This window comes from Sorghum bicolor, chromosome 3 (genome assembly GCF_000003195.3).
Source record: "Sorghum bicolor cultivar BTx623 chromosome 3, Sorghum_bicolor_NCBIv3, whole genome shotgun sequence".
Taxonomy (NCBI): Eukaryota; Viridiplantae; Streptophyta; class Magnoliopsida; order Poales; family Poaceae; genus Sorghum; species Sorghum bicolor.
Genome location: NC_012872.2, coordinates 54,982,662 through 54,994,894, shown reverse-complemented (window position 1 = coordinate 54,994,894; position 12,233 = coordinate 54,982,662). Strand labels below are relative to the sequence as shown.

Genomic DNA, 12,233 nt, shown 5'->3' with positions numbered 1-12,233 from the left:
GCAGACCTGGCTCGGTGCTCAAATGGAACTTGACGAAGCTCCAGACGCTGTTGAAGCTTGCAAAATAGCATGATGCGATGAATACCTTAAGCGTGCGCTAGCACCAGAGTCTGGGCAAGCGTCCAGGGTTGCCGGGACCTAGGTCCCTACCACCGTTTTATGGTCCTGGCTGTTAGGCTACGTCACTAGCAAAGCATATGGCCGTTTGACCCTAAAATCAAAGCCGTCTGATTCATCTAGCGCGGTAGCACCTATAGGCTCTACAACCTTCACGAGCACACTCCATCACTAGTGATCCTTTGGTCGGAGTATATGGCCGTATAGGGAGTGGCCTGAGCACAAGTGTCTGCGCCCGGTCACCGGACCACCGATGCTACTGAGCAGTGGCGGATTTAGGATTTTAATCGTGGGGTACAGACGAAAATGATATAGTTCATCAATATGGACATAACATAATTAGATCACTAAACGGTGATAAAATAGTTGTGAATGTAAAGTGTTAAGGTTGTTGTATCAGCTGAACAGACTAGCAATTATATATAACAATGTATTATACATGTACATGTTATGAATGGGTATATATACACTAGATGTTTTTTAAAAAAATTTAGGGAGACAATTGTACCCCCATGTTACTATGTTGCTAAGCATCGACGCCATGGCGCCATAAGGCCAAGGCAACAAGTATATACAACGGGGTGTTGCAGCCACCCCACGCGTGCAGATGTTTGTTGAGTCAGCTCAAGCCGTAGTCACCTAGATCTCCACCACCCCACACGCGCGGGTGTTTATTGAGTCAGCTCAAGCCTTCTCCTTTTCACTACAACTACAAGCTTTGTTGTAGTTGCGGTTTGTCTTTATTTTCCAGTTGTGATTTCATTTTGAGTCTTGATGACTAGTTGTAAGCATTTTTTTCTTTTTTGTTTTGTATAATAAAATTTACAATGAAACTCTTATCATCCCTTTGAAAAAGATTCTTCAAATTTACATTATCTAGGTGCAAATCCATTAGTGAAATTAAGATCATTTTGACATCTCTTCAAGCGGCTAACATCTTTGAAAATATTTTTTTCCATAAACCCAAATCTTAGGCCTTGTTTAGTTCACCATAAAAACCAAAAAGTTTTCAAGATTCCCTGTCACATCGAATTTTGCGGCACATGCATGAAGCTTTATATATAGACGAAAACAAAAACTAATTACACAGTTTGCCTGTAAATCGCGAGACAAATCTTTTGATCCTAGTTAGTCTATAATTGGACAATATTTGCCACAAACAAACGAAAGTGCTACAATAGCGAAATCCGAAATCTTTTCGAAACTAAACAAGGCCTTAATAGCTACCCCCTCAATTCTAAAATTATAAGATGTTTTGACCACCATTAGCATGCTGTTTTCTGCACTCCATCGATGTGATTTGGCGTGGTGGCTTCCCTCACATCGCTACCAACTAGACAGACATGAGGTCCAAGAGGTCTTAGACGCTAGTGGACATCTCAGATGGTGGAGAGTTGCTCCTACGATGTGTGCTACCTTCACTAGGTGAAGGTAGTCGCTTGAAGACTTATGAGGTGGAGAGTTGCTTGTAACACTACTAGATTCTGACCCTTGCACAACGACAAAAAAGTTGCAATAGGCCCAATTTGGTTGCAAAAGGTAGATGTTGCAACAAATTCGCATTCATTGCCAATGGTTGCAATAAGATATTGCAATCATTGCTAGTTTAGCATTGCAACTATTGGAGTTTATTGCAATCATAGTGGTTCATTCCCAAGCATGGCAATAGGATGTTGTTGCAATGTTTATGGTCATGGCAATATAAGCATTTGCCACGCCCGCCTCCATTGCAAGAGGTTGTACATGCAACGAACAACATTGTGGCAATAGTATGTATTGCAACACCATGATTTTGTTGCCAAAGGGGTTATTACCACGATAGTCATGTTGTCATCTGTCCTCTTGTTAGTGGTGATCCTTAAATCACACTCTCCCATGTGGAGTGCTCACCATGAGCTCTAGCACTTGACCTAGCCAAACCACTTGATGCTCTTCACACCTTGGTTCTACTAGAGTTGCTCTTCGTGTCTCCCATAGGGCAAGCACAACACCCCTCACAAGCTTTCTTCAGGGCCACACACAAGCTTCTTCTAGGATTCACAATGGAGACCACACCATCAAGCCATCTTGGAGGTAGAAACCTCCAAGAGTACAAGCACCACCGGCTTACAACTCAATCACCAAATGCCACTCAATACAATCACTCAATGCAACACACTAGAATTGATCACTCATCAAGTGAGTTAGAGGCTCTCTAGCACACCCCAAGCATGGACGCTAAGTCTCACGGGTGCTCATCAACCATCCAAAGCCACACTTGCTACTTTTATATATATTACCAAGAGTATTACCAAGTTGTCGATTTATAATTTTACCACTGGAAAGGTATAACTATGCATGAGTATATAGTATTGATAACTATACTTTATGTATGAGAGATGTAATACATATCATACACTCTACTCATAATAGGGGTAAGTCACATGATATATATATATAACTATTATCCTACAACTGGCTACAAAATAACATATTCTGTAGCCACTTTGAGTTGCGATAATAACTATGTTAATTTATGAGATTATAGTAACTTCTTACTAAGTGGTTTGCTATAGTATTACGGTAAATATCCCCATGTGTTATAGTAACCCAACTATCATAAATATGTATACATATTATTGTAAATTAGTATATAAAATTAACATAAATAGAAGTGGCTATAAAATAACTTATTTTGTAGCCACTTTGAGTTACGATAAGTACGGATCAAGCATCATAATCGATAAATAAGTAATTTACTTAGAGCACTCTATCTATAGCAATAGCCTTAGTACAACTAGAATATTAGAATAATAACTCCTAAGTCATTCTATAACTACTATCAATACATACTTCAATTAGTGCAAGAACATCTAGTAATCATTGTTAAGATTTACTATCCTATCTACACATAGAGGGCATCAATGACAGAAAGTTTAAAAGCAAAGTCCGCACAACCATTGCAACATGGGCCCTACTTGTTCTATATAAGGGGAGAGGACTATAGAACAATCAATAGGTCTTTCACACCTATGAACTACCTTAGAACTCTACATATAGAGTGCATCCGTACATATACAATATCTAAGTACCATACTTACATAATACATATGACTTACCCTGTGTACTTTAAGGTAAGAGCTATATAATTTTATGCATAAACACAATAACAAACTCACTATACTAGACATGTAATCAAAGTAGATATTAAATATTATAATTAAGAACATGAACAATATGAATACTAATGTTGCCATAAACAATGTAGCAAGCACATGGTGGAGAATACAAAGAGAGAGGGGTACAACGAATTATACCTAAAAACCATGCTCCTCGCAACTTTGGGAATCCTAGCTTATAATATGCTTGCCTCCTTCTAAATCTAATATAACTAGCTAAGCCCTAGAACTAGAGAAACTCTAAGGAATTAGGATTTCTAGCTTTCGATGACTTGATCTCAAAATGACTTATTGCCTCAAGGAGGGGCTGGGGTCTGGTTATATAGCCATGGGGGATCAACGTGAGCCCTTGGATCAAACCAACATTGAAACACGGTGGAGATGCATCCTAGGAAGTGGTGGAAGAAGCTTCTAGAAGGAGGAGGCGAGGCAGCACAGGAGGGTGTCAGCCGGCCCTAGGATGGGACCGGCCGGTCCCACCTCTCGGCCTTTCGAGGCCCACTTTGATGTGAAGTTTTCTTGATCCTTCTATAAGTCTTCCCATGTTATTTTTGTATAATAAGTCGTTGTCTTATTTGACAAATAGATCCTCCTTGATTATTTTCCAAAATAATCCTACAGAAAATAACAATTCACCAAAACTCGTAGAATATATCAGTTTAAACCCTAGACTTATGTAGATTCATTCTATTGTACCATTTCTCATGTTTATTCAATTATAAATTGTTGACATTATCACCATCAACAACCATATGAGAACCAATGAAATGTGATCAAATTGCACATAGAATTGTTTAAAACTAAGATATTTCAACCTACAGGTGCAGTTATAGTTTTTACGTGGACCTAGGCAACTTTGTATGATTGCTTCTCGTGTAAGCTGGTTTGTTGCCCTCTCTCTCCACAAACATAGGGTGATCCACATCTAGGCCAAGAGCAGGCATGTTTGAAAAGCCATTCTCATCTTCCTTGTCTATATCATATCATCGACACCAACGATCTTCCTTTTACCTTGAAGCACCACATGACCACCGCCTATAGTTTTCCAACTGGGCCGAGCACACTCGGCCGGCCCAGACACGACACTGGAAACCACAACCCAGGCACAACCCAGGCACGCACAACCCGTGCCCGTCCCCGTGCCTATGCCTGGGCCTAGCTTTTGGCCCATGGGCCAGCACACGACACGACACAATTTTGGGCCTGGCCCGCTAATGGCGCGAGGATAAATAAGAGCCGTTGGATCAGAGCCATGACTGCATCTTAAACGTCCACCGAATAGGGTTGGGAATGGCTGCTATATAAGCTGCCCCAACCGGCCTCTCTCCCCCAACTCAACCCTAATTTCATTTCATTCCCCACCCCATCCATCGGCCGCCGCTGAGCTGAGGTCTCGAGTCGCCTCGCCCTCATCGTCGTCTCCGTCGCGCATCAGCCATGGAGAAGACGAAGGGAGTCCAGCAGGGGCGAGGGGGACGGCGAGGGTGGAACGACGCCGTCCCCACCCCTTCGTCTCGGCCTCCGGCAGCGGCAGCGGCATCGACGGAGCCGGAGCTTCGACAAAGCAGGTAAGCTCCGAGCCGTCCCTGTTCTTCACTTCTTCTCTCTCTGTTCTAACACTCTGTTCTTCTTCTTCTTCTTCTTCAGGTCTGCAGATCCGTTGTTGCTCGGATCTGCTCAAGCTCAAGCTTCTCCGTCGCCGTCGACTGCTAGGTAATCACTAGCTCAGATCTGCCACTCCTCCTTTCTTCTTCTTCATTTCTGATCTGATCTGAAGTCTTCTTCCTCTAATCTGCTCTTGTTTGCTCTGTTATGGCAGCCGATTGAGGCTAGGGCTAGGGCCCATGAGGAGAAAGCCGTCCGCTCCCTCTGTCTCTGTCTCTGAGATGGAGAAAGTCATCCGCTCCCAATTATATAATTTTGTTAACTCTTGTGTCATTTTCTTAGGTAGTTTTTACTTAGCTTGATTATTTGAAGTTTGTATTTGCACTTTGAATCTGGTATTGTGATTCTTCCTTAGTGCCTGGGTTGGCACGGGCACTGTAGTGCCACCGGGCCAAACGGCACGGCACGACACGTTTCTGACCTGATAGGGCTGTGCCTGGACTGCCAACTCGGCACGGTGGCACTATCAGGCACGGCACAACGGGCTGTCGTGCCGATTATGCCCGTGCCTTGTCGTGCCGTGCCTAAGCGTGCCGGTGCTAGTGCCGTGCCGAGCGGCCCATCTGAAAAACTATATCACCGCCATCACCTAGGTTTTTTCCACAAAATACTTGTTATACTTCTTGTGAAAAAAATGAATGGCTCATTCAGGTAGGTAAGATGATTGAAATATATATAGTAGGCACATCATACTTGTCTATCATGATGCCTTTTGGTACTTTTACCCACTTGCACCGAAAAAGAGTGACCTTCAATTCATCTATTCCGTAATCCAGCTCCCACATGTCTTCTATGAATCCATAGTATGTCTGCGCATGATTTGCGCATATTGTTTTCGTATGTACAATATGTATCCACTTATATCATATCCTTGGTACATCACCACTATCGAGGATGGTCCCATCGCCCAGTGATAAAGATGCTTTGAATTAGTTTTCTGACCCAACAATTTCTTCTTCAACCATGGACCTATTGGAGCTGGATCAACCAGCAAGCCCAGATCGTAAACGACGACGGTGAACACGGCGACTACGGCGAGTTCACGAATAGATGCAAAACAAGAGGAAAACAATATGTTTTGGACGCTGCCAACAACCGCAGCTCCTTTGGCCTGATGTTCCATATACTTATAGGTATGCTCGAGGTTTACAGACTCCAAACCCCCCACGCCACGCTGTGCAAAGATCCAACACTGTTTCCCTACGGCGTGCGCTACGCGCGCTGTGGACACCGTGACGTGAACCTAACGGACTCCGGTTGAGTCTTGATCATGCACGCCTATGATCAAGCTCTCCCTACCTCACCTGCCTAGACTCATTTAGAACTAAGATTACATAAATGTTGTGCATCAATTTAGCTAACAAATCACCCCTAAACTTGATGCACCTCGACGACACCTAGTGCACTCCTCAACTCCACGAACTTGACTCGCCCCAGCGCCTTGGTGAAGAGATCGGCGAGCTGTTCTGCAGTCCCTACATGATCAACTTCCACCTTGCCTTCCTCAATGCACTCACGAAGAAAATGATACCTTGTATCAATATGCTTGCTACGATCGTGATGCACTGGATTCTTGCTGAGTGCAATCGTGGACATATTATCCATGAGAAGCTTCATTGTCGTCTCCTTAGTCCCCAACATGTCTGCAATCAGTCAGTTTAGCCAAATGCCTTGACATGTCGCTACTGCTGCTGCAACATATTCAGCTTCACACGATGACAAAGCAACAATTCTTTGTTTCTGTGATGCCCAGGTCACCAAGCTGCTCCCTAGAAAATAGCCAATGTCTGCCGTGCTCTTTGTCTTCGGGTTCTCCTACAAAGTCACTATCACTATAGCCTATTAGGATCGGTTTCAGCTCAGCACCTCTTTCATACTTGCAGCCATAGCCCATAGTACCCTTTAGGTACCTCAGGATGTGTTTCACAGCAGCCCAGTGCTCCTTCCTGGGTGACTCCATGTACCTGCTCACAACACCAACAGCAAACGCCAAGTCTGGTCTGGTGTTGACAATGTACCAGAGACTCCCTATTATACTTCTGTATTCAGTTGGTTTTACAGGCTCTCCATTCTTCAGCTTGCTAAGTTTCAATCGATTCTCCATCGGTGTCTCACATGAGTTATAGTTCCTCATCCCTGCATTATCCAAGATTTTTGTAGCATAGGAACTTTGACATAGTGTAATGCCATTGACATCTTGCTTTACCTCTATACCGAGGTAATAGCTCAAGAGCCCCAGATCGCTCATGTTGAACTTATTCTTCATCTCACACTTAAACATCTTGATGTCTTGTACATCTGGTCCAGAGATGATAAAATCATCGACATATACTCCCACAAGCAAGAATGTATTTTTGTAGCCTCTTCAGTAAACAGCATGATCAAGCTTACTTCTGACAAAACCCAGGGCCAACAATTCCCTGTCCAGTTTTGCATTCCACGCCCTCGGCGCTTGCTTCAACCCGTAAAGAGCTTTTCTTAACTTGAGGACCTTCTCTCCATTGCCCACTACAAAACCTGGAGGCTGTTGCACATAAACGGTTTCAGTCAACTCACCATTCAAGAAAGCAGATTTAACGTCCATATGGTGAACTTCCCAGCCACCCTGCGCTGCAAGTGCTAACAGAACTCGTACGGTTTCAATTCTAGCAACCGGAGCATACACCTCATCCAAATCAACTCCAAACTGTTGAGCATATCCTTAGCTACTAAACGAGCTTTATGCTTGACCACGTTCCCTTTTGGATCCTTTTTAATCTTGAAAACCCATTTTAGGTCGATGGCCTTGTGTTTGGGTGGCAACACACTGACCTCCCATGTGCGATTAGCTTCAATAGCTTGCATCTCAGCCTGCATCACCTGCCTCCTGCACTGCTCAGTCAGTGCCTCATCAACAGACCTTGGCTCCTCAGCTGCCACAAGACAAAACCTGCTATACTCAAAATCCTCAATCTCATCAGTTGAATCTAGCAAATCTGGAATTGTGCGGTAGCACAACAGAAACCCTTCTGAATCTTCAGACTGTCCGGTGGGTGGTGTCGCCCACTGTATCATCGGCGCTCCTTGGATCGGGGTGGAGTTGGGAGTCTGCGGCGGTGACTGCATGCCACCCCCAGACTGTGCAATTGAGCCAGCAGGCGACCCGGGCTCTCCGGCATCAGGTTCGGCAACTTCAGGCTCCGCGAGCCCTGTTGTCGGATTTCCGTCAGTATCGTCATCCCACTGAACCTGAAAAATATCAGGCGCTGCTATTGTCGCTGCACCTTCAGTCGCCATGCTGCCCATCCCTTCCCAATTCCATGATTTCTTCTCATCAAACACAACATCCCGTGTCACCAAGAGCTTGTCCTTCATCAGATCATAGACGCGATAGCCCTTCGTTCCTAGTTCATATCCCAAGAACACACCTGAGACTGCTCGATCAGTCAGCTTGCTCACCCCGGGTCCAATAATTTTTGCATAAGCAGTACAACCGAATGTCCTCAAATGCTTGACCCCAGGTTTTCAACCATACCACACCTCGTAAGGTGTCTTGCCATTCAAACTCTTAGTTGGAGAGCGATTCAAAATATAAACAGCTGTACTGACAGCTTCAACCCAGAACTTTGATGGTACGCTCATGCTCTTCAACAGGCACCTTGCCATCTCTACCACCGTCTGATTTCTCCTCTCGACAACACCGTTCTATTGAGGAGTATACGGTGTAGTGGTATTATGCTTAATCCCATGATCGCTGCAGAACACCACGAAAGCTCCTGAGTTGAACTCGCCTCCCCTATCAGTTCTGAATGCCTTCAAACGCCGGCCTGATTCAAATTCTACAGCCACCCTGAACTTCTTGAAATAACTCAACGCCTCTGACTTTGCACTCAACACTTCTAGCCACATGTAACAACTAAAATCATCTACAGTGAGCAAGAAGTACGACTTGCCTCCAGGTGTGGGTGGCGTGATATGCCCACACAAGTCCATGTGTACTAGCTCCAGTATTGATGACGCTCGCCATGCTGATGCTCGTGGGAACGGGGCACGGTGCTGCTTGCCGAGAGCGCAACCATCGCACACCTGTTCTAGCTTCTTGATCAATTGTAGCCCTTCTACCATCTCTTTGGCACTCAGATCACGCAACGCTCTGAAATTCAGATGACCGAAACGTGCAAGCCAGCGCCAGGCGTCTTCTTCCATCTTAGTCACTAGGCAAATAGATGCTGTCAGATTGACTTTCATCACATACAGGCGGTTCTTCCTCTGTGCACGAATCAGAACCCCACGAGTACTGCCTGGCTGTTCTCTTTCAAACACCTCTAGTACCCCCTTGTCAATCTCAACTCGACAACCTGCTTCTTCCAATTGCCCAAGGCTCACAATGTTACACCTCAGTGATGGAATAAAATACACCTCAGTGAGTACACGATGCTCCTTGTTCTTGCTGGTCATAGTTACGGCACCGACACCGCAGATCTCCACGGTGGAGCCATAGCCAAATCTCACTGCACCACGGATTGTCTCATCCAGGTCCGCCAACGAAGCTCGGCAACCTGTCGTATGATTCGTTGCACCCGTGTCCAACACCCAAGCACCTTCATCGTATTTTGCTGGGAATACACGTTCCTGATTCAGGAACAACCCCTGACCACCTATCCTTGAGGTGTTCTTGATGCCGCGCACCTGTGCCACCAAAGAGCTGGGTTCTTATCTGTGTCACCCGCAACATGATAAGCAGCATCATCATGATCCTCCTTCCCGGACTTCTTATTCTGGCACTCTCTTGCCCAGTGGCCATACACGCCACACTTCTTACATCTTCTCTCCCGACGCGGTGTTCCCGTTGAAGGGTGACAGGCTGAGTCACGCCTGTCGCGGTCCTGCTTGCCACTGCGTACTCCTTGCTTGTCCTTCTTCACATAGTTTCCACCACTCTTTCCACTAGATGAGGACGTGTCAGTGTTAACCATGCGACTTCTATTCTTCGCCATCCACTCTTCCTCCGTAAGAAGTAGTTGGGACTTTGCTTTATCGGTGACTTGATCCGTCGTGGGCTCGAACCTATCTTTTGCTGCCCTCAAACGACCAACGAGATCTTCGACTGTCAGGGTCTTCAGATCGTAGAACATCTCGATCGTAACTGCTACCTGATTGTAGCATGCAGGAACAACTCGTAGGAACTTTTTCACGACCCGCGTGTCATCAACACTCACCAAGGCCTTTCAGATCAGTAGCCAACTTGCCGATCCGCACCGCGAAATCATCAACAGACTCTCCCGGCTTGAACGTGATCGACTCAAATTCAGCAAGAAGCTTTTGTGCATTCACCTCCTTGACTCGTTCTGCCCCCAGACGCATCATTTAATTACCCCCCATGCCTCCTTCGCCGACTTCTTGTTCAACAGTAAAGAGTGCATCTCAGGTGGAACACCACGGATCATGGCGCCGAGCGCAAGCCGATCACGTCGCCGTTCGACCTTGTCGCTCTCGATCGCATCCCACAGATACATTGCCTCAAGATTGCATTGCACATGTGTAGACCACTCCTGATAATTTGTGCGAGAAAGCATCGGCCAGACAAGATTACTTGACGCCTGGTTCCAAGCACGCTCCATGGTCTCTCTTCTCGCCACTGCTTCCTGTCATCTTGACGGTTTCAGGTCACGCCTTCCTCTTCACCCAATCAACAACTTGATCACCTGGCTATCCTCCGGCAACTCCCTATCAACGGAAACCTCTTCGTCAACCTTCGGCTTTGATACCACACTGTTGGAGCTGGATCAACCAGCAAGCCCAGATCGTAAACGACGACGGTGAACACGGTGACTACGGCGAGTTCACGAACAGAAGCAAAACAAGAGGAAAACAATATGTTTTGGACGCTGCCAACAACCGCAGCTCCTTTGGCCTTATGTTCCATATATTTATAGGTATGCTCGAGGTTTACAGACTCCAAACCCTCCACGCCACGCTGTGCACAGATCGCAACACTGTTTCCCTGCGGCGTGCGCTACACGCGCTCTGAACACCGTGACGTGAACCTAACGGACTCCGGCTGAGTCTTGATCATGCACGCCTATGATCAAGCTTTTTCCCTACCTGACCTGCCTAGACTTCTTTAGAACTAAGATTACATAAATGTTGTGCATCAATTTATCTAACAGGACCAAAGTTTTCTCTCTGCACACAGATTCACTGCAGTAAAAATACAATCCAAGCGTGCGTTGCTAAACATTATTAGTGAATGGCCCGGTGTAATCGATTCCCTTCCGTGTCGTCGGGAAAACAAGGAACACCATGGCGGAGAAGAAGCCGGCGCCGAGAGGCAGATTGGTGAGCATTTGGTTCACGTTCTCGCTCGCGTCGGGGAAGAAGCAGCTCTGCACGGAGACGGTGCTGAACGCCACCGTCAGGAACACCACGGCAGAGAACACGGCGTGCACGTAGTCCACCCACCGTATCCTCAGCCTGCGGAGGTTCTTGAACACCTGCCTCCGTCGCTCGGCGTCGCCCTCGTCGTCGTCGCCGGTGTAGTTGAACACGAGGAAGCCCTTGACCGTGGCGACGCCGTAGTAGAGCTTGCCGTCACTGCCGACGAAGCTGTCGGTGAAGGAGAAGAAGACGCAGGAGAGGAGGCAGAGGTAGAGCAGCGCGGCGGTGAGGTACCGGTTGGAGGGGAGGCACGCGCCCCGGTTGGTGAAGGACGGGGACAGCGACTGGAACGCCAGCGCGGTGCCCGTCGGCAGCAGCTTCGCGAGGTTGGCCACGCTCGCCAGCGTCTTGTCCATGGCCGTCGCCGGCGTGTCAGCTTCAGCTACCGCTGCCACCGGGGCCGCCTGCTTCAGCTGCCGCGGCGGGGTGTTACCGCGGCTGCGGAACGGGCTCGGCGCCGCCGAGCTCTCGCGTATCACGTCTGAGGTGGTGGCCACCATGGGCGGGATCGGTACGTGGACTTCGCCGCCGCCGCTCGACGTCTCCGCGGCAGCCATTCCTCGCGCGACAGAGACCGGCAACCAACTGGCGAGCGAGGAGGGGTAGCGATTGATGGATTATTGCCAGCTTGGTGTGGTTGCGCGATTAGTGAGCACCACTCATACTCAATGTTCGTGATATAAAATTCGTATATAAATTATAATTATGTTCAAATGCTGACTTTGTCCAATCAAGCTGTAGCTTGCTTCAAAGGCCAAGCTTCGAAGAAGTTGACTGGATTGCATGGGTACAATGCATTTCTTCCATTATATATCTTCGTTGGATTCAGCAATGTTTTGCTTTGAAAGACAACGACGCGTTATTGGTATGATGAAG

At 46.8% G+C, this 12,233-nt stretch overlaps 1 protein-coding gene across 2 annotated transcripts; it reads right to left on the bottom strand.

The window, feature by feature from the left end:
• Nucleotides 10,799-11,994, bottom strand: LOC8082233. Of its 2 annotated transcripts, XM_021457511.1 has the most exons (2): nucleotides 11,592-11,994; nucleotides 10,799-11,513 (listed from the first exon to the last, which is right to left on the bottom strand). In XM_021457511.1, exons 1-2 carry the CDS (start codon nucleotides 11,912-11,914, stop codon nucleotides 11,153-11,155), a joined length of 684 nt encoding a protein of 227 aa, XP_021313186.1. In that variant the 5' UTR covers nucleotides 11,915-11,994; the 3' UTR covers nucleotides 10,799-11,152. The 2 variants fall into 2 exon arrangements, with proteins under 2 accessions (XP_021313186.1, XP_002455931.1); XM_002455886.2 differs by having other exon boundaries at nucleotides 10,799-11,994.